General features: G+C 37.5%; 1 protein-coding gene and 1 pseudogene across 2 annotated transcripts in view; one reads left to right on the top strand and one right to left on the bottom strand.

The window, feature by feature from the left end:
- Nucleotides 1-27,311, bottom strand: part of DMD (dystrophin) — a 2,022,175-nt gene that overhangs the window by 1,452,812 nt on the left and 542,052 nt on the right. The window contains exon 12 of the mRNA XM_081043053.1: nt 8,285-8,435. Within this exon, the coding sequence (XP_080899179.1) occupies nt 8,285-8,435 (151 nt within the window). The remainder of the gene's footprint in view (nt 1-8,284; nt 8,436-27,311) is intronic.
- LOC308494459 (non-POU domain-containing octamer-binding protein-like) lies at nt 431-1,825 on the top strand (annotated as a pseudogene). Its single transcript has one exon. The product of its transcript is annotated as a non-POU domain-containing octamer-binding protein-like (transcript).

The raw sequence follows: 27,311 nt of genomic DNA, 5'->3' as shown, positions 1-27,311 counted from the left end.
AGCAGATCTACCTAATATATAGAAACAAACAAAGAGAGTCAGCCAAAATGAGGAAACAAAGAAATACATCCCAAATGAAAGAAAAGGAGGAAACTCTAGAAAAAGAACTAAGCAAAATGGAGGCAAGCAACCTACCAGATATAGAGTTCAAAACACTGGTTACAAGGATGCTCAAGAAACTTAGTGAGAACTTCAACAAAGAGATATAGCAAGCATAAAAACGGACATAGAAACCATAAAAAAGAACCCGTTAGAAGTGAAGAACACAATAACTGAAATGAAGAATGCACTAGGAATCACCTGTAGACCAGATGAAGCAGAGGATCAAATCAATGAATTAGACCTTTTCTTGGGATGGTAGAGGCTGTGTGGCGTTGCTGTTCCTCCAAGGGAAGAGAACAGTTGGTAGAGGGGTGCAGAAGTGCAGAGTAATAAAACCTTGAACTTGGAAAAGCAAATCCATGCTCCAAGGAAGCACCATCAGCATCACCACCAGCAGCAACAGCAGCAGCCACTGCCACCACCAATGCCTGCAAATGGGCAGAAGGCCAGCAGCCAAAAGGAAGGCTTGACTATTGACCTGAGGAATTTTAGGAAACCAGGAGAGAAGACCGTCACCCAATGTAGCTGGCTCCTTGTGGGCAATGTTCCCCGTGACATCACTGAGGAGGAAATGAAGAAACTGTCTGAGAAATATGGGAAGGTAGGTGAAGTCTCCATGCATAAGGACAAAGGCTTTGGCTTTATCTGGCTGGAAACACGAACCCTAGCAGAGGTTGCCAAAGTGGAGCTAGACAACGTGCCACTCCATGGAAAGTAGCTCCACGGGCACTTTGCCTGCCATAGTGCATCCCTTACAGTCCAAAATCTTCTTCGGTGAGTGTCCAACGAGCTGCTGTAGGAAGCCCTTTCTGTGTTCAGCCAGGTGGAGAGGGCTGTGGTCATCGTGGACCACCGAGGACAGACCTCAGGAAAAGGCACTGTTGGATTCTTAGGGAAGCCCGCTGTTCAGAAATCTCTGGACAGATGCAGTGAAGGCTCCTAACTGCTGACCACATTGCCTCGCCCTGTGACTGTGGAGCCCACGAACCAGTTAGATGATAAAGACGAACTTCCAGAGAAGCTGGTTATAAAAAAAAATAGCAATTTCACAAGGTGTGAGGGCAGCCAGCTAGATTCGCACAGCCTGGCCCCTTTGAGTATGAGTATACCATGCCCTGGAAGGCACTCACTGAGATGGAGAAGCAGCAGCAGGACCAAGTGTACCACAACACCAAGGAAGATGGTGAGAAGCTGGAGATGGAGATGGAGGCCATCCGCCATGAGCACCAGGTCATGTTAATGAGGCAGGATTTGATGTAGTGTCAAAAGGAACTTTGGAGGATGGAAGAGGCGTAAAACCAAGAAGTGCAAAAATGAAAGCAGCTGGAGCTCAGGCACTAGGAGGAGTGCAGGCGCTGTGAGGAAGAGATGCGGTGACAAGAGGAAGAAATGACGTGGCAACAGCAGTAAGGATTCAAGGGAGCTTTCCCTGATGCAAGACAGCAAGAGATTCGGATGGGCCACCTGGCTGAGAGAAGTGCTATGGGTATAAACAACAGAGGCGCCATGCTCCCTGCTCCTGCGCCAACTGGTACCCCAGCTCCTCCAGGACCTGTCACTATGATGCCAGATGGAACCTTTGGACTGACCCCACCTACAACTCAACACTTTGGCCAAGCTCCTGCAATGGAAGGAATTGGGGCAATTGGTGGAACCCTCTCCGGCATTCAACCGTGCAGCTCCTGGAGCTGAATTTTCTCCAAACAAATGTCACCAATGCTAATAAATTTGCAGTGTCTAGTTTCCAACACCCTTAAAAGAAGGATCCTTTTTGGGCTAGCCAGAATTCTATGCTGGAAAAGTGTTAGGGATTCTTCCAATAGTTAGGTATTCCCTGCCTGTACTACTTCAGGGAGTATGCTGGAGGCAGAGGGCAAGGGAGGAGCCATATTTAACAAATCAATTCTGCATGGAATGTCATTTAACTAATCAAAACTGTGTGGTGCAAAAAAAAAAAAATCAATGAATTAGAAGACAAGGTAGCAGAAAACACCCAACTGGAATAGCAAAAGGAAAAAAGAATTTTAAAAAATGAGGATAGTTTAAAATACTTCTGGGACAACATCCAGAGTAACAACATCTGTATCATAGGGGTACCAGAAAGAGAGAAAGAAAGGGATTGAGCACCTACCTAAAGAAATAATGACTGAAAACATCCCTAACCTGGGGAAGGAAATGCACATTTAAGCCAAGGAAGTGCAGAGAATCCCAAACAAGATGAACCCAAACAGGCCCACATGAAGATATATTATAATTAGAATAGCAAAGGTTAAAGGCAAAGAGAGAATCCCCAAAACAGCAAGAGAAAGGCAACTAGTAATTTTGAAGGAACTCAAAATTATATATATATATATATATATATATTCAACCAATATATATCAAGTAATAAAACCAATATATATATATATATATATGAATAATAAAATGGAAATAACTATGTCTATCAATAACTACATGTCTATCAACAATTACTTTCAATGTAAATGGATTAAATCCTCTGATTAAATCCGCTGAATGGATAAGAAAACAAAACCCTTACATATGCTGCCTACAAGAGACTCACTTCAGACAGAAAGACACACACAGATGGAAAGTAAAGGAATCGAAAAAGTTATTTTATGAAAATGGAAATAGAAAAAAAAAAAGAGCTGGTATAGCAATACTTACACCAGACAAAATGACTTTAAAACAAAGACTATAACAAGAGGCAAAGAAGGACCCAGTAATCCCACTTATGGGTAATTATGCAAAGAAACCCAAAACACTTCTTGGAAGGAACGTGTGCATCCATATGTTCATTGCAGCATTGTTTATAATGACTAAGATGTGGAAGAAGCCTGGGTGTCCATCAATAGATGAATGGATAAAGAAGAAGCGGTACATGTATGTAGCTGAAGATTGCTCGGCCATGGAAGGAAATGGATTCTTGCCATCTGTGGGGGGGGCATGGATGGACCTGGAGGGTGTTGTGCTGAGTGTAATGTCAGACAGAGAAAGACAGATGCAATGTGATTTCACTTATATGTGGAATCTAAACAACAAAATTAACAAACAAACACACAGAAGCAGAAACACACTCATAGATACAAAGAACATTTTGATGGTTGCCAGATGGGAAAGGGTCTGGGGGGGGGCAGGTAAAAAAGGGGGAATGAATTAAGAAATACAAATTGGTTGTTACAAAGTAGTCATGGGGATGTAGGGTATAGCATGAGTAATACAGTCAATAATACTGGAATAATTATGTATGGTGTCAGACGGGTACTAGATTTACCTGAGTGATAGAAGGGAGGGGTGTGGGGGACAGGGTGAAAAAGGTGAAGGGATTAAGAAGTACAAATTATGTGCTCGCTTCGGCAGCACATATACTAGAAGTACAAATTGGTAGTTACAAAACAGTTATGGGGATGTAAAGCATAAGGAATACATGCAATAATACTGTAATAACTATATATAATGCTATGTGAGTACTAGACTAACCAGGGGGTCACTCTGTAAATTATAGAAACGTCTAAGCACTATGCTGTACACCTTAAATTAATACAAAATAATACTGAATGTTAACTGTAATTGAAAATTTTTAAAGGGGAAAAGATATAGGGAAATAAGAAGTACAAATTCCCAAGTATAAAACAAGTCACGGGGATGTAATGTACAGCATGGAGAATATTATCAATAATATTGTGATAGCATACTACAGTGTCAGATGGTCGCTGGACTTACCATGTGATCACTTGTTTGGGTATATAAATGTTGAATAACTATGGTGCACACCAGAAACTAATACCGAGGGTGCCAAAAAAATGTACACACATGACTTGTAATCATCTTTTGTTATCAGTATATATTACTACAATTTTAATACAATTTTTTCCTTTCTTAAAATGTGTATACAGTTTCTGGCATTCTCTGTATAATACTGTATGTTAGCTATATTTTAATAAAAATCTTTCAAAAAATAAAACAATGACTGGGTGGTGAACACACAATGGGATTTATAGATGATGTAATACAGAATTGTACACCTGAAATCTATGTAAATTTACTAACAATTGTCATCCCAATAAATTTAATAAAAAAATAAAATAAAATACAAATAAAACAATGGTATTTACATCAATATTTAATAGGTGGATATGTGTGCTATTAACATGCAATGTGTTCTAATTGTACTCACATTTAGCAACCCTAAAGGGTTTTTTTGGTGTTGTTTTCTTAAGAAAACACTAAATCCAGAGTCATATTTCATTGGTGAAAATACACAGGTTTGGAGATATAACACCACCAGGCCAAGGCCTCAGTAGTCACTGTAATATCAGCTGCTCCGACACTTTTTATGCTGAACATGCTAAGTAAGCACTAGACTGTGCTGTAATCTCTGAGTGACAGCTTTGGCATTCTCAGCAATCTAGAGTTCACTAAAAAAATGATCAAACAGTGGCACTGTAACATAAAATGTAGTCTATGTTAAGCTGTCTATGGTAAAAACAAACAAACAAACAAAAAAAACAATTAATGAATATACATTTCTCCAAAGAGGACATACAGATGGCCAATAGACATATGACAAGATGCTCAACATCACCAATCATCATAGAAATGCAAATTGAAACCACAATGAAGTATCACCTCACATCTGTCAGAATGGCCAGCAATAGATTAACAAACAACAAGTGCTGGCGAGGATGTGGAGAAAAGGGAACCCTCATGCACTGTTGGCAGGATTGCAAATTGGTGCAGCTGGTATGGAAATCAGTATGGAGGCTCCTCAAAAAATTAAAAATTGAACTACTGTTTTACCCAGCAAATCCACTTCTGGGTGTTTATCCAAAGAAATCCAAAACACTAATTCGAAAAGATACCATGTACCCCTATGTTCATTACATCATTATTTTAATAGCCACACTATGGCAGCAACCTAAGTGCCCATCAATAGATGATTGGGTAAAAATGAAGTGGTACATATATATCATGGAATAGTACTCGGCCATAAAAAAGAATGAAATCGTACCATCTGCGGCAACGTGGATGACTACAGGGTATCATGCTAAGTGAAATAAGTCAGACAGAGAAAGACAAATACCATATGATCTCACTTATATGTGAAATTTAAAGAATAAAATAAACAATCAAACAAAACAAAAAAATATATACGTTTTACATTTAAATAAATTCAACTCTTTTATAAATTGCTTGATATTGTTAAATCTTTTTTTTTTTCTCACCATAATTAATTCTAGTAACAAAAAGAGTACCATCACTTGTCAGGCTTTCTCCTGGCTATGTGTTTTTTCCCTTGTCTTAATTTTCTTAAAAATAATCTCTCCTGAAGTGGGTTCAAACAGTTAACAGTGGAAGTTGGCCTCACTCTCTGAGCCAGCAAACCAATTCCTTCTGTTTCCTTTTATGCACTCATAAGTCCTGGAGGTAAAAGATTACACAATCGACTTGCATGTCATCCTGTTTCTTTCTTTTTGTTTCAAATGATTCTCTTCAAAGTAATTTCATACTCATCAGAAATGGCATTATTTTTCAAGTCACAGAATCTATTCAAATGTTATGACAATCTTAGTCAAATATTTTCCATTCCATTCGCTCTTTGTCTTCCAGAGGAACATGGAAATCATGTCAGGTAATTGTCAGACTTGAAGACCTGGGTGGCCTGACTTTAATAAAATGTCTGTTCAGAGTATAAAGCTGAACCCTTTCCTCGTAGTTGCCCTAAGTCATTCACCCTTATGGCTCCCCTACCATTTTTCTGCCATGTCTCTTTTGAAGTCCTTCATCCTAACTTCCCCCTTAGTCTCCAAGCATGTAGTGCCAACATCCTTCCCTCTGATGTTCAATGTCACTGGCCTTAGTCTTGCCCTTTCCAGAAATGCCTCACAGCCCCAAACTCATGGAAACATTAAAACCATGAAGGAAGGAACATTAGAAACTAATTGACTCACATTTTCATTTCCAAAGTGAGGATATGGAGATGCTGAGAGATTAAGTTATTTCTGAAAATCACACATTTAGTTAGTGGTAAAGCTAGGATACTACTCTGGCTTCCAGGGCAAGAAGGTTGTCATAGGTTGGGTTCCTCCCCAAACAGACCCTGAGGCATAGATTTAGGTACAAAAAGTTTATTTGAAAGTGATCTCAGGAGGCATTATGAGATGGTGGGAACGTGAGACAGGCTACTCCATGGACATCTGGGGCCCAGTCTTGTTGGGAAACCTCTGAGACTGTGGGAATTGAGAGACACTTTGGCAAGGATTCTGGGGTGACTGATTCATCATCTCCCCTTCCTTGTTGTTAATAGCACCTCTGGCAACACTGGCTCCACTTCCTGCCCACCCTTAAACTGCCTGAGACTCTCTCACAGCCAGCAAATGCCCTCATAAGAGAGAAGCCACTGCTGTATACAGAAATCGTCTGCATGCAACTGCCAGTGTAGGCCAAAGGGAAGAGGGCAGGCACAGAGTCTACCCGAGGAATGCATGATCCTCAGGAAAAACGGTCAAGATCATGATCTAGCACTGGATCTAATCTCTTTATCAGATGTTCAATTAAAATCTATGTGACAAGTTAACCTCTCCTGGTCAACATTTTTAATGAAAATTAAAATACAGTTGATGCTTTATTTTTTTTTCCTGGTGGAGTTGTGGAGGGAGATTACTATAGCAATAGTTCTTCTTAAAACGACTTAATCTTAAACTTCTGTGGCCAAAGGACAGCTTTGAAAGCAGTAATAGCAAGGGCCAGTGTCATTTGTCAATGAAACCTAAAGCTCATCAAATATGAAAAGAACTCAGGACTTAGAAAGGTATTTTATCCACACAGAACTCTGAAGCTCTGACAAAATGTTATAAAACAAGAGAATGAAGTTGGGTGGGATGCACATTTAGGAACTATGAGTTCAGAGAGCAGATATTTCCTTTCAAAGCTGTAAATCCAAGAACCACAGATCCTAAGTAGAGTTGTCATAAAATGCAAGATGCCCAGTAAACTTTGAATTTCGGATAAATAATAAGTAATTTGGGACATACTTACACTATAAAAATATTTGTTTATCTGAAATTCAAATTTAACTACACTTTTTATATTCTTATTTGCTAAACCTGGTAACCTAATTGTGGGCCAATCAGGAAGGTTCTTCTGTGTGTGTGTGTGTGTGTGTGTGTGTGTGTGTGTGTGTGTCTTCTGATGGACTAGACAAGACCCAGAGCTAGTTTTATAATAGTTATTGGTATGAAGTACCCTGAAAATTCCAGATCAGAAATATTATTATAGAAATCCTAAACAAAGAAACAACAAATTATTTCTGGCAACCAGGGAGCATAATTGTAAATATACAAATAAACCGAAGAAAGATAAGATGGAAATATTAAAATTCTACAGTATGGGAAATATAGTCAATAATGTTGTAAAGTATTATAAAATATTATATGTATAGTATCAGATCAGTACTAGACTTATCAGGGGATCACTTTTTAAATTATATAATTGCCTAACCACTATGCTATACACCTGACACGAACATAACACTGAATGTCAACTATATTTTTTTAAAAAAGATATATATATATATCTCCACAAAATGTAAAGTACAATAAAGGGAATATAGTCAATGGTATTGTAATGACTATGTATGGTATCAGACAGGTAGTAGATTTGTTGTGGTTATCTCTTTGTGAGGTGCGTAAATGTCTATGTCATTTGGTATACCTGAAACTAATAAAAAAATTAACAGATGCTATGTTTTATAGCAAAGTCGTATTACAGATGTTCATTTTCCATCAAACTTGGCCTACTCTAAGACGTTATGAATTGAAGGTAAAATCTTGTCATATATATTTTTTTAATCTTGTTGTATTACTTAAATTTGTGTCACAGGCAATCCCTGCGGAGACTCTCTTCCAGAAAATCAAAACTTTCAAAATCACAAATCCACATTGTTCTCTTCCAGGAATGTATTTGAATTTTCTTCTCAAATATGAAAAGCCTAGTTATGTTGTGTATCCAAAAATAAACATTTCAAAAACCACTAGGCAAAACGATTTTGGAACTCTTTTTAACTGAAAGCTTTAATTCTCTCCTACCAGTAAACCATGATCTGTATTTGTATGTGCATATGTGACACACATATACACAGAGAATTTTCCAGTAGAAAGCAAATAGTATAACATATACTAACCTTATGTTGTTGTACTTGGCGTTTTAGGTCCTCAAGATCAGGTCCAAGAGGCTCTTTCTCCATTTTCCTTGTTCTCTCTTCTGTTTCTGTTAGCCAATCATTTAACTCTTTCAGTTGCTGATTCTGGAGATCCATTAAAACTTTATGCAAACTGAAAATTTGAAAGATGTCTATTATTACCTCTATCAAAGCAACTTTATTTACGATTATTAAATCTATAACTAGGTAAAAGTGTTGACATTTATAATTTATGGCATGTTCATATTGTTTGGTATCTGTTAGACATTGAGAAGGACGGTAATAGAGCCCATGATCAACCATCTGATGTTATTCTTTCTCTGACTTATTAGAGTTCACACATCCAATTTTTCGAAAGTTTCCCATAGATAACTAAATATGAACATGTTAAGTAAAGTGCGAGCCATTTCTAGTAATTGAGCTAGTAGTGTATCTTGACAATCATTTGTTAATATTTCCATTGTTTTAATATGTGTGGTAATTAAAGATGGCCACAAATTCTTTGTCACTCTTCCCATCAAGAGATGAAGGTGATTTCCCATCCTCAAGAATATGAACTGGTCTCGCGATTTGCTTTGGCCAATAGAACATGGCGGCAGCAGTACTGCACCCAGTGCATATGTGGGCTGTAAGAGAGCAGGCAGCATTTATACTCTCTTGGAACCCAGCTGCCAGGCTATAAGGAAGGCCAGGCTAGACTACTGAATGATTAGAGACCATGCTGAGAGTGACTCTGGAGGATGAAACACTATCTTAGAAGTTTCCGACTGAGTGCAACCCAATGCCTCCAGCCATGTGACAACTGCAGAACAACAACCTACGTGAACCCTGCCCATATTCCTGATCGACGGAATCATGACATAATTATAAATTATGTGTTCAGCAACTAAGTGTTGGAATAATTTGTTATGTAGAAATACATAAGTGAAAGAATGTTTTTTCAAAGATGTACACAATACTGGGCTGGGTAATGGATTTAAAGCCAAAGACTTGGGTTCACAGACTGGCTACATGCCTGAGAACCAAGTTCTTAAACCTGCTCAATTAGAATTCGAGCATCAAGGACATGGGATGATATCCTGCCTATTAATCATACAAATTCATGGTGAGAATGAAAATTAAAATTGAGGCTTTTCATCCATTCATTCAACAAAAATTCGAGACTCAAATGAGAAGTGTTAATACCTATTTTGAGATAAATATTTTTTATGAAAGCATATTTAAAGCATTTTGGGAAACCACAGTACACTGATCTTATAATACTGATGAGGAGGACATCATTTGTATTAGGAATTTTCTACTCTGATTTACAAAATCTTTACCAGAAATTTCCATTAGTCAGCACATTTAAACACACAAAATACACACAAAACTGAGTGTTTAAAATATTTAGATTACACCATTATTGACCTTTCACATTTCAGAGCCACATGTCCCCTGAGGTGCACTGCAGTCAGAAGTCTATGAGAATGAGCTGTCATTTATCAAAAGGAAAATGTAGACGTCTTCTTTTTATTTCAAGCAACATAGATGAAGTGTTTATTTAAGTGGAAGCAAAAACTGAAAGCTGCTAATTTAAGCCTTTTAAACAATGAATACCATCCCAGCATTGCAAGGTATATAAATCTTTCACTTTATTGGTTCAGTCTATCCCCTGAGAACTGACCTAAGATTGCATGAGAACTGGCTGCAGTATCATTCCTTGTATGTGTTTTTTTTTTTTCTTCCTGCCTGGTTTGTCATTACATTAAGCTAAAAATCTTACATTTCAAAAATTGAAGGAAAAAAACCCACATTATTACTTACACGTGAATAAATCTTTGAAGTCTAACATTTGTTAGTAAATAATGTATTTCATTTAAAAATATTTCCTTTTTTTTTTTTTTTACCTTTGGATAGATATTTCATTCAACAAATACTCACAGTTCCATATCTACACTGGAAGCCATTTGTTAGACACGGACAAAAGAAAAAACTTATCCTCATTTTCAAGTAGCTTAGAGACTTTTAGAGAAATGGACACATCGACAATTACAATTATTACTAAAAAAAATCATTACAATTAGATTTATAATTACATTTCAGAGGGTACACAGAAAGAGGCTCCAACTTGACGTGGGGTCATCAGGAATGCTGCCATTATCAAACACACAGCCTTACAATTGACACTTGGAAAACTGAATAATATGTTTGTTAAATGTACAATTGTTGAGTAGTTAGATATTATGGATGAAAAGGTGAGAAAGCCCCATATAGCTCCTTACTGTCACAGAGCTTACATTCTGGGAATGGGAGCCAAATAACAGATAGGTCAGTCACTGGGTCACTAGTTAATTATAACTGTGATCATACGCTGAATGAGAGTAACTGAATTGAGTCTGTGAGGTGAGGAAAGGCTTTTTTGAAGTACTTACGTTTGAAGAACTCTAAAGCTTTAAGGAAGATGCAATAGTGAAGAGAAAGGGGTAAACACTTTCTAGACAGAAGGAACCCAAATGCCCTGAGACATGACAGCATAAGGTGTGGGTGAGTTGAGAAATGTCATACCCTACAGTAATCTCTGGGTCCTGGAAGGTTTCTTGAGCTCTGCCTAAAAATCTGAAGTCTGAACCTCAAGTAATCATTTATGTAATTATATATAATTACATAAATGATTTCATCTTATAAACCTGAACTCAGGGACTAACCAATAAGAATGGATGTACCCATAGTGCTTTGTCAGGTACTGCATCTTTTATAGATGAAATGTAGGAATGTCCAGTTGGAAGACCATGGAGGAGGGGCCAGCATGGCTGGGTGGCAGTTAGTATACGGGCACACTCTGTGTGTAACCTGTGTGGTTTAATATTTTAATGAATGGCACAGTCGCATCAAGGTTTATGAGCCAAATAGATCCCTGCTTTTCCTCTCTAGACCAGTGGTTCTCAAAGGGTTCCCCAAACCAATAGCATCATTTCCTGGAAACATGTTAGAAATGCAAATTCTCGGGCCCTGGCCCAAATTTACTGAATCAAAAACTCTGAGGGTGGGGCCTAGGAATCTGTTTTAACAAGACTTCTGGGTGATTCTGATGCACACTCAGATTTGAGAGTCACTGCTCTTAGATAATTTAACTCATCCAAATTTTGCGACCAATGTATTATTAACATTAATAGAAGTGTAAGTGCCAATGCCCAGGAGATATTAGGAACTATTCTGACATGTGTACCATTACATTCTCATCCCGACTTCACTTACAGAGAGAAGTGTGAGTATCAACTCCCTAAGAATGGGTTCAGATTTGAGGCTCCAAAAGTCAGGGATTTCATATGTTTGAAGCCTGAACTGAACCTCAAAATAAGTTTGAAAACAGAAACATACAAGTGTGGTAGGTAGGGCGACACCAATCAGCATGGAATATATATTATCCATCCCTTTGTGGAAAGGTTCTGAAAAGATATGTTTTAACTGTGTAAAAATATTTCTTTTCCTTACCATAGGTCTTGACGAGATATCGGAAAATAGTAAACTTCCTTAAAGCTAAATATATGTCTGATTCGGTCTCATGCTAATTGAAAATAAATTGAAATTGTTGCCAATACTTAAAAAGCATGAGATACCACCTGCAAACTTTAGACTTGACCACTCTTGAGACTATCTAAGAGGATTTAGCATTTATTTATAAAATAAATGCCCTCCCATATTCTGACAGTCTCTGTAAAGCAAATCCTATGTCCACATTGATTTCCTTCATGTTCATGGAGATATGTTATCGTCACGGTGTCGGGAGTGAGAGACACATGTCCTATAAAATTACTTGAAACATGGTATTCCTTAGGTTGCCTTTCACTGCAACTGACAAATAACCCAACTCAAAGGGGTTCATCCCATTGCTTCTTCAAGTGTGATCCATGGACCAGCAGCACTAGCATTCCCCTCCCCATACATGAATCTGTTAAAAATGAAGACTCTCAGGCCCCTTCCCAGTCCTACTGACTTACAATCCACATTAGTCCATACTCCCCAGGTGACCTGCATGCTCATTAAAGTTTGAAAAGCACCGATGAAAACCATAAGGATGCCCATTATCTTACATTACAATAAATCCATGGGTGGGGTGATTCTAGAGACCAATAAGTTTGTGACTCCACTGTACCATCAAAGTCCCAGCTTCTTTTAGTTTATCAGTTTTCCTAGCCTCCCTCTGTCCTCAGATGATTTTAGAACTGGAAGTTGGCTGCAGAGGTTCCTACTATTATATCCACACATGCTTCTGCCTGGAGGTTTTGTCAGGACCATCTCTAGTCCTGCACTATTTTATTCCAGTTCCACTACCTCCTCTCTCTATTGCCAGTCGCATATTTATGCTCCATCCGCCTTTTGCTTTTATGTTCCTTTCTAAATGACTACTTAAAAATCATAAAATGAAACTAAGAAAAATGTAAACTCTTTTCTTGTCAATGGGTGGTAGACTTTTATTTTATGAATTTGAAAAATTTCCCTAATTTATTTGCATCTTCAGAATGTTACTTGGAAGTATGGAATTTCTTTCTCATTTTAATAGTGTTTTAACTTGAATGATATGAAATTGACATTTTCGTGGAATAAAAAACTCAAATATCAGCAACTTCATATGACGTGACCTAAAATATTTTACCCATAAATAACATAATTCAAGGTTAAGAGCCCAGAATTGGGTCACAGATAGCTTAGCATTTCTATGCTGGCTTAACATGACACTGAGACACCTTGGGCAATTTTTTAACCTTGCCAAGTTCCAGTGTCCTCAGAAATAAAATAACAATGGTATTATCTACCTCATAACGTTATAATGAGGATCATATGCAATTATTTGGGGTTTCTCAAATACAAGTCAATCATGCTCCACCTTCACAATATCTTCCATATCTGTACCCTTCTTTATCATTATATGCTTAATACCTTTACTGAAAATAATTGTTTCTGTTACTTGGCCTCATCCTAAACTATATGATTTCATATATGCATTAAAATCATATACACACTATATGCAGTTAACCCTTGAACTATGTGGGGATTAAAAGGCCAATCCCCTGCACAGTCAAAAATCCGTGTATAAGTTTTGACTCCCCAAAAAGTTAACGACGGTTGTTCCTTGGTATCCACAGGGGATTGTTTCCAGGACCCCCATGGATACCAAATCTGCTGATAGTTCAAGCCCCTTATATAAAATGGCATGGAACACTACACACAGTCAGCCCTCTGCATGCACAGATTCCCAACCACGATGAAAAATACTGTTTTTGATCTGCAGTTGGTTGAATCCACAGATGCAAAACCCAGAGACATGGAGGGCCTAGTGCATATTTATTGAAACCTACCTGCATATAAGTGGACCTGCGCAGTCCAAACCCATGTTGTTCAAGGATCAACTATATATGTGTGTTTACACATGTGCGTGCATGCATGCACGTGCACACACACACGGCATATGGCTAGTATGACTGGGAAACTGAATTTTTACCTATATTTCATTATAATAATTTAAATTTACAATTAAATACCTGCAGCTGCCATAATGGACAGCACAGCTCTAAACCAACAGAAATTGGATTGACAATAGCAAGTCCTTATCTATACCATTTCATTATGTCATTCAATATTTATAAGAAATGATACCTGGAAACAGCATAGGGACTTGGGCCAAAAGAATGCCAGATGGCCAGGAGGAAGCCTAGATAAGCTGACCACAAGAATGTCCCCACCCCATCACTCCCTTCACAAAAACACAGAAGTAGCTAATTATTATCTCCCTTCTAACCATTTACTTCCATACAGATGTGGAAACTACTGTTCCACATGCACAGATGTGACCACTATACAACCTTCCTGGGTGACGATAATGAGCATTCTGCCACCTTGCCCCTACAGCACAGGTGCATAGTAACCAGGCAATGTAGCTGGTAAAGAAAGCCTGCCTCTTTCAAAAAGCTATCCACTTTCAAAATGTCTGCCTTTTGGCACAAGCCCACTTTGTCCCCTGCTGACAAAAACAGCCAAGCAGAGCCAACCTCCGAATTACTTCAGAGGAGCTTCCTATCTTCTGTGCTTCCTCCCTCGTGAGTATAAGCTTAATAAAATTTGTCTGGAAATTTTCTGGAATTTCCTCTCAGTTTCTACCTTGGGAAACTCAAGAACTCAAATGCCAGTAATACTCTGAGTTAACAAATCTACAAATAAATATAAATAGCATTCTAATATTTTTTTCTAGACATGAATTTATGAATGCAAAAATTGCACGTTTTCATTAATTCCAGCCTACATTTGAAAGTCTTCATAGAATTTCTCAGGCTTTATGGTAATACATTATAAAACTATAAAATATGTTACAAAACATAATTATATGCTAGGTACTATGCTAATAAAAATGTAAAAGTATTGACTTTGTAAATCCTAGGGTATTAAATTCAAAATTACCAAGAAGGGTAAGCTCTTTAGGAAAATAGGTTCTCAGGCCCAATTTCCTAGACTTCGTCATTATTTGCTTATATGCAATTCTCAAATAAGAAATGCAACTAATGAAATGAGGTAAAATATTACTATGAATTTCTAGATTAGAAAAGAATCACCAGTGATATTCAATTAACATGTTATGTACATGCAAAATATAGTTCCATGATTTAAGTTGTCAATAAAACCTATATATTTGATTTAAGGGAGGGCTACCAGTATGAATTAGAGAAATTGAATTTTAAATGAATTTTTTACTTTCAAAAATATGGCACTTAGTAACTAAAATTACTGTACAATGATGGAAACCATAATTTACTTATTCAAACTGTTGGCTTGAAAATTTTAGAAAAATGGTTTTAATGAATAGATTATATAGCTTGGATTTTAGCTCAGGAATTATGTACATAGAACTAGATTCTCCCAGAATGCTCACAAATGCTTAAATATGTAGTTATTTAAACTCCCTTGTATGGGTTTTTGTTTCATTTAGTCTATTAATAAAGTGATTAATAAAGGTGATATTTAAGTCCTGTTTTATTCAAATATCACAGAAAGGTGAATTTTTCTCCAGCCAGGTGATTCCAATAAACATTCAGGGTTGAAAACAATTGTGGTGGTTTTCAAGACTGACGCTAATTTTACTTTAGCCTTTTAGTGCTCATAAGTGGTAAATGTTTGGGTAGCGGTGCCCAGGCAGCATGCTTTATCACGATTAAGATTTACTAGTGGTATGGAGGTAACATGGAGGCAGATTTATGACACATCAAAATGTTTTTACCCCATTATTTGTAAATTAATTATACTATATAAGTTTTGTTATCTATTGAATAACATTTTGTACAATCTGTGACTTTGAAATATAATTTTATGTATGAATAACCAATTATATTTATCATGTGTCCAACAAGAGAGGTATTACTATAATTAATCCTAATGATGCAGGAATTGATATTAGCCCAATTTACAGATGGGGAAACAAAGGTTTACCTGGGTCAAAAGGCAAGCAAAGGGAGTCAGGAGAGTGGGAATCAGTTGGTGTGTCCCTGAAGCCTACACTAATATTAATTTTTTAGAGAGGGCTTTTATATCTATTCTTCATTTCATTCGTGGCAGTAGTTATCAGGATGGGAGAAAAAAACAAAAGAATAAAGACTGTCATTTAGTGGGATTTTTACAGATTGTCATTAATATATAATTTTACTTTCTCTTCTCACCAAAATAAAAGTACAGTCCCTGTTGAGGCAGTCGTTAGCATGAGGTTTACATTAATGATAGAAAGCACCATAGATGGTTTTAATAATGATAGAAACACAATGAGATCCAGTTTCCCTCAAGCATATGGTAACAAGGTAAAATGAATGACCAGGTATTGAAAATATTTATAGTGTTTCATTAAATGTACGAATCAGAAAACACGACAAATTCTAGGCCAAAAATAAAAAGCAAACACTGCTCTAAAATAGAAAAGCAATATTGATTTTTTTAAAGAAAAGTTTCAGTAATGCATGTACAAACACATGTTAAGGCATTTTGCTGTATGACAGTAACAAATGGGTCATATGGAGCACATTAGCATTTTTCAACTCTTAAGATTCATAACATTTATCAAACCTCACCCAGTAAAAACAATGACCCCCAAATGGGTTAAGACTTTCACCATCACTGTTGCCTCTACCACACTGACCACCACTACTTTCACCGCCATTGCCAGTTCCCATACGAAATTTCTGAAAGTTTACTGTCAGTATCTGTGCAGGTGGTTAATCCCTCTTACCCTCCTGCACCTCCTTGCCTCAGTAAGTACATCCTCTTTCCTCCAAGTGCTAACCACACCTTAAAAGACCCAGCTGAAAATCCTGACACTGGACAGTGGTTGTGGGGGCATAGCCAGCAGGGCAGTTTCCAGGCTCTCGCCCTCATGTGGAAAGGTGCTCACTCGGGTAGTAGATGGCCATCCACTGTGATTGGATGACCATCAGCTGTAACCAGTTAGCCATTGGCCACTGATGTAACTGCTGTAGCTATGCAAGGGGGTTGGTTGGTTGGTTAGTTTGGAGATAAGAGAAGCACTGATTGTAGCTAGCAACTGGGGTTGGTTGGTTGGCAGAGAAGCAGATGGCAGATTGCGGATCGTGTAGATTCTAGTTCCTGTGTCTTGCCCAGCAGCCAGCAAGACTGGGGTGCAGGACCCCTCATTGGGGTACTGGCAGATGTTTGCCTTTGTGTCTCAACCAGCCACCAGTGAGAACATAGTGGTATGAACTCGCCTATCTATGGCTCCATTGTTGTTCCTTTTTGGCCTCACCATATCCTGTGTTCTTATGTGGAAAGCGGGACCAGAGACCCCTGCATGACAGTGGTCTTCTGTCTGTAACTCTTAGACACTAGTACAGTAGTTTCTACTGGAGAATAAAGTAAGACAAAGGTCTAATGGAACATTATAAAGAGTTTTTCCCCTGAAGTAAATGTGTGCATCCTCCTCTCTAAAGCACCGCCATTCCTACCAATTGGTATGCTGACATTTTGGGCCAGGGAGAAACCAAGGAGGACAGGTCCATGTACATTTTTTAAAAGTTCCCACTAATTCTGATAGTCACCATTGTATTACACCCTGCAACCTGTTCTTGGAAGCCACAGTTTTCAGTCTACAATCTCACAATGAATCCTCTTGAAATAACTCACCTGCAAAGTTCCGCTTCTAACATCTAGAAATAGAAGACAATTTTTAACCCTCCCTCAAAACTAAATGCGTATTAATATTTATTTGCCCACTCAATGGAACGTGAGAAATATTACTGTGCTTAAAAAGGATTCTGTGACACAAATATATGCCATTGTTTTCAAAATCCTGATCTATTTTATTCCTCCATCTATATAGCTCAACAACAGTTCAATTATTGATATTCTTCAACTACCCAGAGCAAGATTAAAGTTCAAAATGCAAACAAATTCATTTGCATTTTGAAAGCATTAATTCAAAATCGCAACAGTAACATAATAAAGAAGCTGCATGGCTGGATGGAAAAAATTCTTGTGGTAAATACATTATGGTAACCCTCAATTCAATCTCCCTGATTAAATACTTACAAAGTAGATGAAGAAACTCACAGAGGTCATCACAAACCAAGGACGACTATCAAATACAATGATTGGCAGACTGCTGAAATTATCTCTAGTAAGACTGGGGAATGTTAACACTCCAAGATCACATTCGTTTATATGGCAATAGAAGCCCACTCTCAGCTTCAATAATTATGTCACTATATAATGTCTGGCACAGAGCCTGGCACATAATATATACACAATAAATATTTCTTGAATGAATAACTGGTATCACTTAATTATCAATCAGACATGAGAAGACATAGTAAAAAAATGCAAACACTTCCCCAATCAGAAATATTAGAATTAAGGTCATAAAAATGTCAACTTCCATTAAATGTGCTCCTGTTGAGCCAGTCTCTTAATTTACTTTGCATCATTGTTTGCAAATCATAAATCAGAAAGTCATCATTTTAGCATTTGTCAGCTCATGGCCAGCACAGTCATGCCTCAGGAACTTTCTATTTGCTTTCCTTTGCCACAGATACCTGCACGGCTTGTCCCCTCTCTTCATTTAGGGCTCTCCTTAAATATTGCTTTATCAGAGAGGCCTTCCCTAACCAACCACATATATACAGTAACATACAGGTTTCACTCTCTAAATTAATTCCCTGGCTTTTTTCCTTTTTATCTGTAAGGCCATCTGATATGATATACGTTTCTTGTCTGACTCCACCCACTAAGAATTCAAGCTCAATAAGACAGGGAGTTCATCTGCTCATGGATACTTTCCTGGTATGTGAAACAGTGCTGGGAAAATAATAGGTAAGAACTGTTAGTTTGATAGATGAGTGAATAATTAAACTTAATTTTCTAATTATCATTTTTTATCTTTGTGAAAAGGCATTGTTACAGAAATGCTACTTAGTTCTCTCATTTCTATGAATTCTAGAGATTTGGCTTATCTGTTTATAACTTAAACTGTAAGAGTCACATACTTTATATTATCAGAAGAAGGAGTATGCACATATTAACTGGACATTTACAGAAAAAAAATATTTGTTATGACCAGCCATATCCATTTGAACCTGACCAAGTTACTGCATGATAATAACTGCTACTTATTAGGCCAATAATTAATTGTCAATATTCTCATAGCATTTCTATTGTATATTCTTACATGAGAATCTTGCTATTCCATCAGTCACCCATGGGAGATGATATCAACATTTGAGGACTGAATGTGACATCACCAGCACCGGTTTTTGAAGCTTCTAAGAAAGCAATTAAAATGTTTTGCCCACCTCAGTTGATAGAAAAATAGCAATAGAAGATATTAAAAGTAGAAGTCTACAAAGAAGGAGTATGGATTTACAATTTTTTAGAATTGTTTCAACTAGCAGTGCTTCTCAAACGTTAATGTGCTAAGCAAGCAGCTAGGATCTTGTTAAATTGCACATTCTGATTCTGCAGAGCAGGATGAGGACTGAAATTGTGCATTTTTAACAAGTTCTCAGGTAATGTTGTTACTGCTGGTCCCTGGTAATGTTGTTACTGCTGAACCACCTTGATTTATAAGGAATTCTAATGTGAATGTTACTGGAAGAATTGTTAAAATGAATTGACAAAACTGTAATATAAAATCAAAAGTAAAAGTTTGCGATAACGGATTGTGAAAATGTTCATCGCAACAAAGTCATTTGACAAACTGTAACTACCTAAAGAAAGTTAATTCATTTGTTCATCCAGTCCTTCATATATTTGCATATGAAATGTTAGTCACTACACTTAGGAAAAAACCCACCCATTTGTTCAGTTCCTCCTTTGCTCTATTCATTCTCACATGTTATCTCATTTCAAGATTGGAACAGACATTAAAAAAAAAAAAGCTGAGCCAGATTTATTAGACATACTTTTCTTTCAAAGTGTTGATGGTGATTCACAATTATTTCCCATGTTATGGCACCTATTTTCATCCAGATACTATTCATATCTCTCCTTCTGATGATGGAAACCAGAACTTAACTTCAGTTGCCCTCCTCATGGACTTGCTTTCATTTTTTTCCCCTTACTATCACAAAGGTTTTAGTTTCCCCCTGCATCTGCTAACCACAATTATCAGAGAAGTTGATGGAACTTGCTGTGCTTATCTTTATGAGTCCTTGTAGAAATGTCAGTAAATCTCTTTTGCTCTCTGCAGGTTGCATTTTTCAATCAAATTAATTAGTTTATTCACAGAGAAGGAAATCTGCCGTCCCTATGGCAGTAGTCTTCTTGTACTTCCACAGTTGGAAGTTTTGACTTTTTCTTCTCTCTCTCTCACCTCCCACCACCCGAAGGGTATTTTGCAGCATAAAATGAAAAAAAAAAACAAAAACAAAAATTATTTTGCCTATCCTTCTTAAGGTTTCAAACTTGAGCATGTCAACTGAGTCTTGTTCTAATTATTTTAATTATGCAGTCAGGAGCACTTAGTTCATTCATTGAGTTCAATCTCATAAATATCGTTAAATATTTGTAACTGACCAACAGCAGCATGTCTGTGCAAAAGTACTCTGTGGCTAGAGATATTTTAACATACTTCTTTATTATATTAGTTTTCATTTCACCATCAATTCAAATCCATGAAGATACCAGAATTAGAGAGTAAAGAAAATAATGGGAAAGAATCAAATGACAATAGAGTAAAAAGGAGGGAGAAGCACCACATGTTTACTTTTATATTCCTTTATAAGCATAGTTTTAAATGTTTCAATTGAAAAATTGTAACTGCAGATGTAATTTTAGTCACCCTGGTCATGTTCCCTTACCCCCATAGAAAATATCCACAAACATATCCTTTGCAAAAAAAAAGAAGAAGAAGAAGAATTAGAACAAGCTGGAGGGAAAAAAAAAGACTGAAAAATATAGATGAAACAAAACTATATAGTATGGTTAAAATAATTAACCCATCTTATTTACAATGATGATCATTCTTCACATTTTGTTATAATGTTCCTTTGACAAACTATGTTCTCATACCCTATCTCAGCTGATGTCTTTTAGAGGTGTGCCAGACACATGGAGCTGTGCCGTTTTACGAATCAGAAACCGATGATCTTAGAGGGGAAGTGTCTTGCCCCATTCATACAAACAGATGTGTGAGAAAGTGAGGCCTTATCTGTTAGGCAAATTAGAGTAGATTTAGCATAAAATCAAAATGTCAACACTTTGTTACCTCTATATTTTTAAAATGTCTTGTTTTGTTTGATAATTGTTAATGGTTTGTGGGCTAAACAGTATTTCCCAGATACAACCTACTTAAAGGTAGCATCCGTATGGATGAGGCAAGGATATCTATTACCAAAGCAAAATGCATCTTGACTGTTAAAAAGGTGAAAATGGGAGTCAAGTTGGTGAAGTAGGTAACTGTTGTGCTTACCTCCTCTGACAACCCCATCAAAATTACAACTAAACTACAGGACAATCATCATGAGACCCACTTGAAGTCTAGCTGAACCAAAGTCCTACAATTAAGGACATACAGAAGAAGCCAACTTGAGACTCGTAAGAGGAGCAGAGATGGAGAACAGGCTGGTCCCACACCCACATGTGACTGTTAAAAATCACGAGTGAAATCTTGGCTGTGGAGGTCCCCCACAAAGGAGCGAGGGGGTCCCAGTGCCATACTAGGCTCCCCAGCTCAGGGTTCCAATGCCTGGTAGAAAAGTCAACATAACTTCTGGCTATGAAAACCAGCAGAGATTGTGGCTGAGAGACACGAGGGAGCCTAGAGCCCCAGGCACTCCGCTTAAAGGGCCTATGCACAGCCTGACTTGCTTGTCAGAATCACTTGATCTGAGCTCCAGCACTGGAGCTATGGCTTGAAAGGAAACAAGGACATACAGGGAGGAACTGAATTATCTAGCATCATGGCAAGGGATGGAGGGGCAGCATTTCTCTGGACAGAGGAGCTGGTGGAAGACATTGTTTCTTTGTAGAACCCTCCCCACTCCCAACAACTGCAGAGATGCAGGTGACCACCATATCTAGATCTCTATCAACCTGGTTAACATCATTTGTTCAATCACCTTCGTGATTCCCTGAGAACCCACCCCACCCAAATTTCAGGTCCACCCAAGCCATTTCCAGTGGCTTTTCTACACAAACAGCATGTCTTAGCTCATGCTGCAAACTTTCTTAAAATCTCTCAAATAGTGTAACGATGTTTTCTGAGGTCCACAAAACCCAACAAACAGTATCTGATTTCAGAGTGTCCCATACCTCTGTATGAGCAGCCGTAAGCTTGGCACTAGTGACATTCGGTCTCGGTTTCTGGCTAGGCCTCTGGAGGCACTTCCAAGTCCAGCACTTGGAAGTGTACTTCCAAGGCAGCGGCAACCTGCAAATTGCTTTGTGGCTCATGGCAGGTGGCCCCAGGCAGGGCACAGGCTGCAGCTGAACCTGGCCTGCAGCGGGTGCCCTCCCAGGAGACTCTGGGGCTAGAACGTCTGGTAGCCAGTTTTGGACCAAGCTGGAGCATTACTTGGCCACGTCCAAGGACGACATATCCAATAGAAAGACTGGTCAGGCACCAGAGCCCAGCTAAAATTAATCTTGCTCCAAAGGCCAACCCCTACACAATAGCTCCTCCATTGTAGTCAAGGCCAGTGCTCACAGTCAATCAGCCAGAGGACCAATCCTGCCCACTGAAGTGCAAACAGCAATCAAGACTCAACAACAATAGGAGGGCACACACAATTCACACAAGGGACACACCTGGAGTACCTGGCTCTGGTAAGCAGGGAGACTGCACCACTGGGCCTCACAGGACACCTACTACATAAGGCCACTCTACTAAGATGGGGAGACATAGCAGGGCTATCTAATACATAGAAACAAACACAGAGAGGCAGCAAAAGTGGGGAGAAAAAAAAAACATGTCCCAAACGAAAGAACAGAACAAAGCTCAGAAAAGGAACTAAATAAAATGGAGACAAACAATCTATCAGACACAGTGTTCAAAACACTGGTTATAACAATGCTCAGGGAACTTAGGGGAAGAGTAGATGAGCTCAAGAAGAACTTTAACAAAGAGATAGGAAACATAAAAATGGAGATAGAAAACAAAGAACCAGTCATAAACGGAGAATACAATAACTGAAATAAAGAATACATTAGGGGGAATCAACAGTAGGTTAGATGAAGCAGAGGACTGAATCAGCAATTTAAAAGATAAGGTAGCAGAAATCATCCAAAGAGAAGGGTAAAAAGAAAAAAAGAATCCCCAAAATTAGGAGAGTTTCAGGGGCCTCTGGGACAACATCAAGTGTACCAACATTCACATCATAGGGGTACCAGAAAGAGAAGAGAGAGAGCAAGGAATGGTTTTCAAATAGGTTTTCATATTTCATATTTGAAGAAATAATGGTGGAAAACTTCCCTAACCCGGTGAACAAATACCGCATTTCCCCGAAAATAAGACCTTGCCAGACATTCAGCTCTAATGCATCTTTCGGAGCAAAAATTAATATAAGACCCTGGTCTTATTTTATTATAATTTAAAATTTTATTATATTAAAATTTTAAATTTTAATTAATTTTCAAATTTTAAGTATAAATTTTAATTAAATAAATTAATAAAATTTTATTATATTAAAATTTTAAATTTTAATTAAATTTTAAATTTTAATTAAATTTTTATTATATAAAAATTTTATTATAATAAAATAAGACCGGGTCTTTGATATAATAATATAATATAATACTGGGTCATATATTAATTTTTGCTCCAAAAGACGCATTAGAGCTGATGGTCCAGCTAGGTGTTATTTTCGGGGCAACACAGTAGGTACATAAGCCTAGAAAGTGCAGAGAGTCTCAAACAAAATGAACCCAAAGAGGTCCACACCAAGACACATCATAATTAAAATGCCAAAGGTTAAAGACAAACAGAGAATCTTAAAAGCTGCAAGAGAAAAGCAATTAGTTACCTACAAGGGAGCTCTCATATCAGCTGATTTCTCAACAGAAACTTTGCAAGCCAGAGGGATTGGCAGGAAATATTCAAAGTGATGTGAAGTAAGGACCTACAACCAAGATCATTCTACCCAGCAAAGCTATCATTTAGAATCAAAGGACAGAAAAAGAGCTTCCCAGACAAGAAGAAGCTAAAGGAATTCATCACACCAAAACAGAATTACAAGGAATCTTAGAGGGACTTATTTAAGATGGAAAAAAAAGATAAAAACTATGAATAATAAAATGGCAATAACTACATATCTATCAACAATTACTTTCAATGTAAAGGGATTAAATGCTCCACTTAAAAGACGGTGGCTGAATGGATAAGAAAACAAAATCCTTACATATGTTGCCTTCAAGAGATTCACTTCAGATCTAAAGACATACAGTCTGAATGTAAAGGGATGGGAAAAAGATATTTCATGGAAAATGGAAACCAAAAAAACCCACAAAAAACAAAACTGAAGTAGCAATACTTATACCAGACAAAATACTTTAAAACAAAGGCTATAACAAGAGACAAAGAAGAACCCAGTATTCCCACTTCTGCGTCTTTATCTGAAGAAACCCAAAACACTACTCCGAAGGGTCCTGTGCATACATATGTTTATTGCGGCATTGTTTACAATGGCCAAGACTTGGAGGCAGCCTGGACATCCATCAATGGATGAATGGATAAAGAGGAGGTGGTACATATATACAATGGAATATTCCTTGGCCATGGAAGGGAATGGGTTCTTGCCATCTGCCATGGCATAGATGGACCTGGAGAGTGTTGTGTTGAGTGGAGTGTCAGACAGAGAAAGATAGATGCAATGTGATTTCACTTATATGTGGAATCTAAAGAACAAAATAAACAAACAAAACAGAAACAAAATCATAGGTACAAAGAACATTTTCATGGTTGCCAAATGGAGGTGGTAGAAGGTGGATGCAAAAGGGGAAGGGATAAAGAAGTATAAATTGGTTGTTACAATGTCGTCATGGGGGTATAAGATAGAGCATAGGAATATAGTCAATAATATTGTAATAACCCTGTATGGTGCCAGATGGGTACTAGATTTGTTGGGGTGATAGATGGGAGAGGCTTGGGGAGCAGAGTGAAAACGTGAAGGCATTAAGAAGTACAAATTGGTTGTTACAAAATAATCATAGGGACGTAAAGTAAAGCTTAGGGAATATAGTCAATAATATGGTAATAACTATGTATAGTGCCAAGTGGGTACTAAAGTAGTCAGGGATATATCACTTCTTAAATTATATAAATGTCTAACAACTATGATGTACACCTGAAATTAATAATCAACGTCACCTGTAATTGAAAAGTAAAAAAGGGGGAAAAAGTGAAGGGGAATGAGAGGTCCAAATCTCCAGGTATTAAACAAATAAGTCATGGGGATGTAATGTACAGCATGGGGAATGTAGTCAATAGCATTGTGATAGCGTGGCATGGTGTCATATGGTTGCTGGACTTATCATGGTGATGACTTCTTTAGGGATATAAATGTTGAATAACTATGATGTACACCTGGAATTAATATAATATTCTTTGATAGCTATATTTTAATAAAAGTCTTTTTTAAAAGGCAAAAAAGGAACTAAAATAAATATAGCAGGAATCATTTATGAATTAACCACTAGGCTAAGATAGTGGAATGTACTCACATATTATCACAACTACCATCTGGCATAAGACAGCAGCATCTCTTACCTGGGCTACTGCACTGACTTTGTAACTGCCCTCATTTCTTCCAGTAACATTACTTGTATATTCTGTACCTGTCTCTCCCCTACCTAAAACCTTCTGATGGCTTTTTCTTGCACTTATGCTAGAACTCAGAACCCTTGACTTTTACCCTAACAATGCCATACATGACGAGACCCCCGCATATATTTCAACCCCATCTCATATCTCAGCTATCTAACCTTCCCTCTTGCCACTCTCCAGTCACGCTGGACTTTTGGTTCCTCTAACAACCCAAAATGTGCCTATTTTACAGTCTTCGCATTGGCTGTTCCCTCTGCCTAAAATGTACTTCTTCCTGATCTGAAAATTGTGGTTCCTTCTTTTCACGGAAATTTCAAATTCAATGGTACAACATTCCGGGATCACAAAGGCTAAAGCAGCCCCTCAAATACTCCATCGCATTACCTTTTCATCTCTTTAGAAAACATATCCGTAGCTGATATTTTTCTTGTGTTCTTTTTTATTGGGTGCCAGCCTCTCTAGAGATTTAGGAGATCTGGGACCTTCCCTTTGTGATGATTACTGTGTCCCCAGGGCCTTGAAACGTATCTGATATCTCAAGGCGTGCCATTAATATCTGTGTGCGTACATGCATACAGGTACACATGTAGTGTTATATATAGTTTTATATATATATATATATATATATATATATACACACACACACACATATATATGTGTATATATATACATATATACACATATATATTTGTATATGTATATAGTGACATGTATCACAAAGGATATATATCAAGCATAATTCGGTTATGGCTGATAGATATGTTGGCAGATAATACTGCTGTCAAGTGCAAATATTCACAGATTTTAGTTATAAGCTTATCTATATTCTAAACCAATTTATTTTTCACAAATCTTATGAGATAGCAACTTAAAGAGTTCCAGCATGGCCTTGGTCATATTTCACATGCCTAGACAATCCTTAATTATCCATTCCTCTCATCCCTAAATCTATGTTTAGGCAGGGAGGATGGCTTCTGACTAGGTGTATCCACACCCTTTCTTTGGGAGAAAGAGAAGAGATGTGGACTAATCCATTTTTGTTTACTAGCAATTTACTAGGCCTTCCTACTCCAAAGTAATCATATGTTTGGAAACAACAGGGGATGCCCCCAAATTGAAGCTAATCCTCAACATGACCAAGATATGGAAACAGAACAAGTGACAATTTATTAAAGCATTAAATAAAGCCTAGAACTATCGTGTTTTTAAATACTGACAACATCCTACTGTCATAATCAGCTTTTTGATTCCTTGAAAAAAATCTATCAAAAATCAGGTCCAGCACAGTTTGCATAATGGCTTACCTCATTTAGAATTTAATCGATGTTTTGCATGAACACACACAAAGTTAGTAAAGTGGTATGGAATACTTACTGTTATTTATAACCTCACAAGAGATTCATGAATGTGCTTTGCTTAAACAATACTTTGTGTATTTCAACAAACTGATCAAAAACACTGTGCTACATAAAAGTGGTTCCATATCCGTGTTTTATTTTTAAAACCCTACGTTTTAGCAAAAGCTATTCCAGCAAAAAGGCTGTCCTTGCCCTCCTGATAACCATTCTAAAAGCTTAAACACAAACCAAAGTTCCCCAGTCTTCTGTAGAACAAACTACTTTTTGATGTTAATCCTAGCTAAGTAGTGATATTACTATTTCAGGTTTCCCATCTTCCAGTAAGAGGAAGATGAGGAAATGACACAAATACATTGTAACGATTTCT

Source organism: Rhinolophus hipposideros, assembly GCF_964194185.1.
Source record: "Rhinolophus hipposideros genome assembly, chromosome: X".
Taxonomy (NCBI): Eukaryota; Metazoa; Chordata; class Mammalia; order Chiroptera; family Rhinolophidae; genus Rhinolophus; species Rhinolophus hipposideros.
This window is presented reverse-complemented; position numbering and strand designations above follow the sequence as displayed.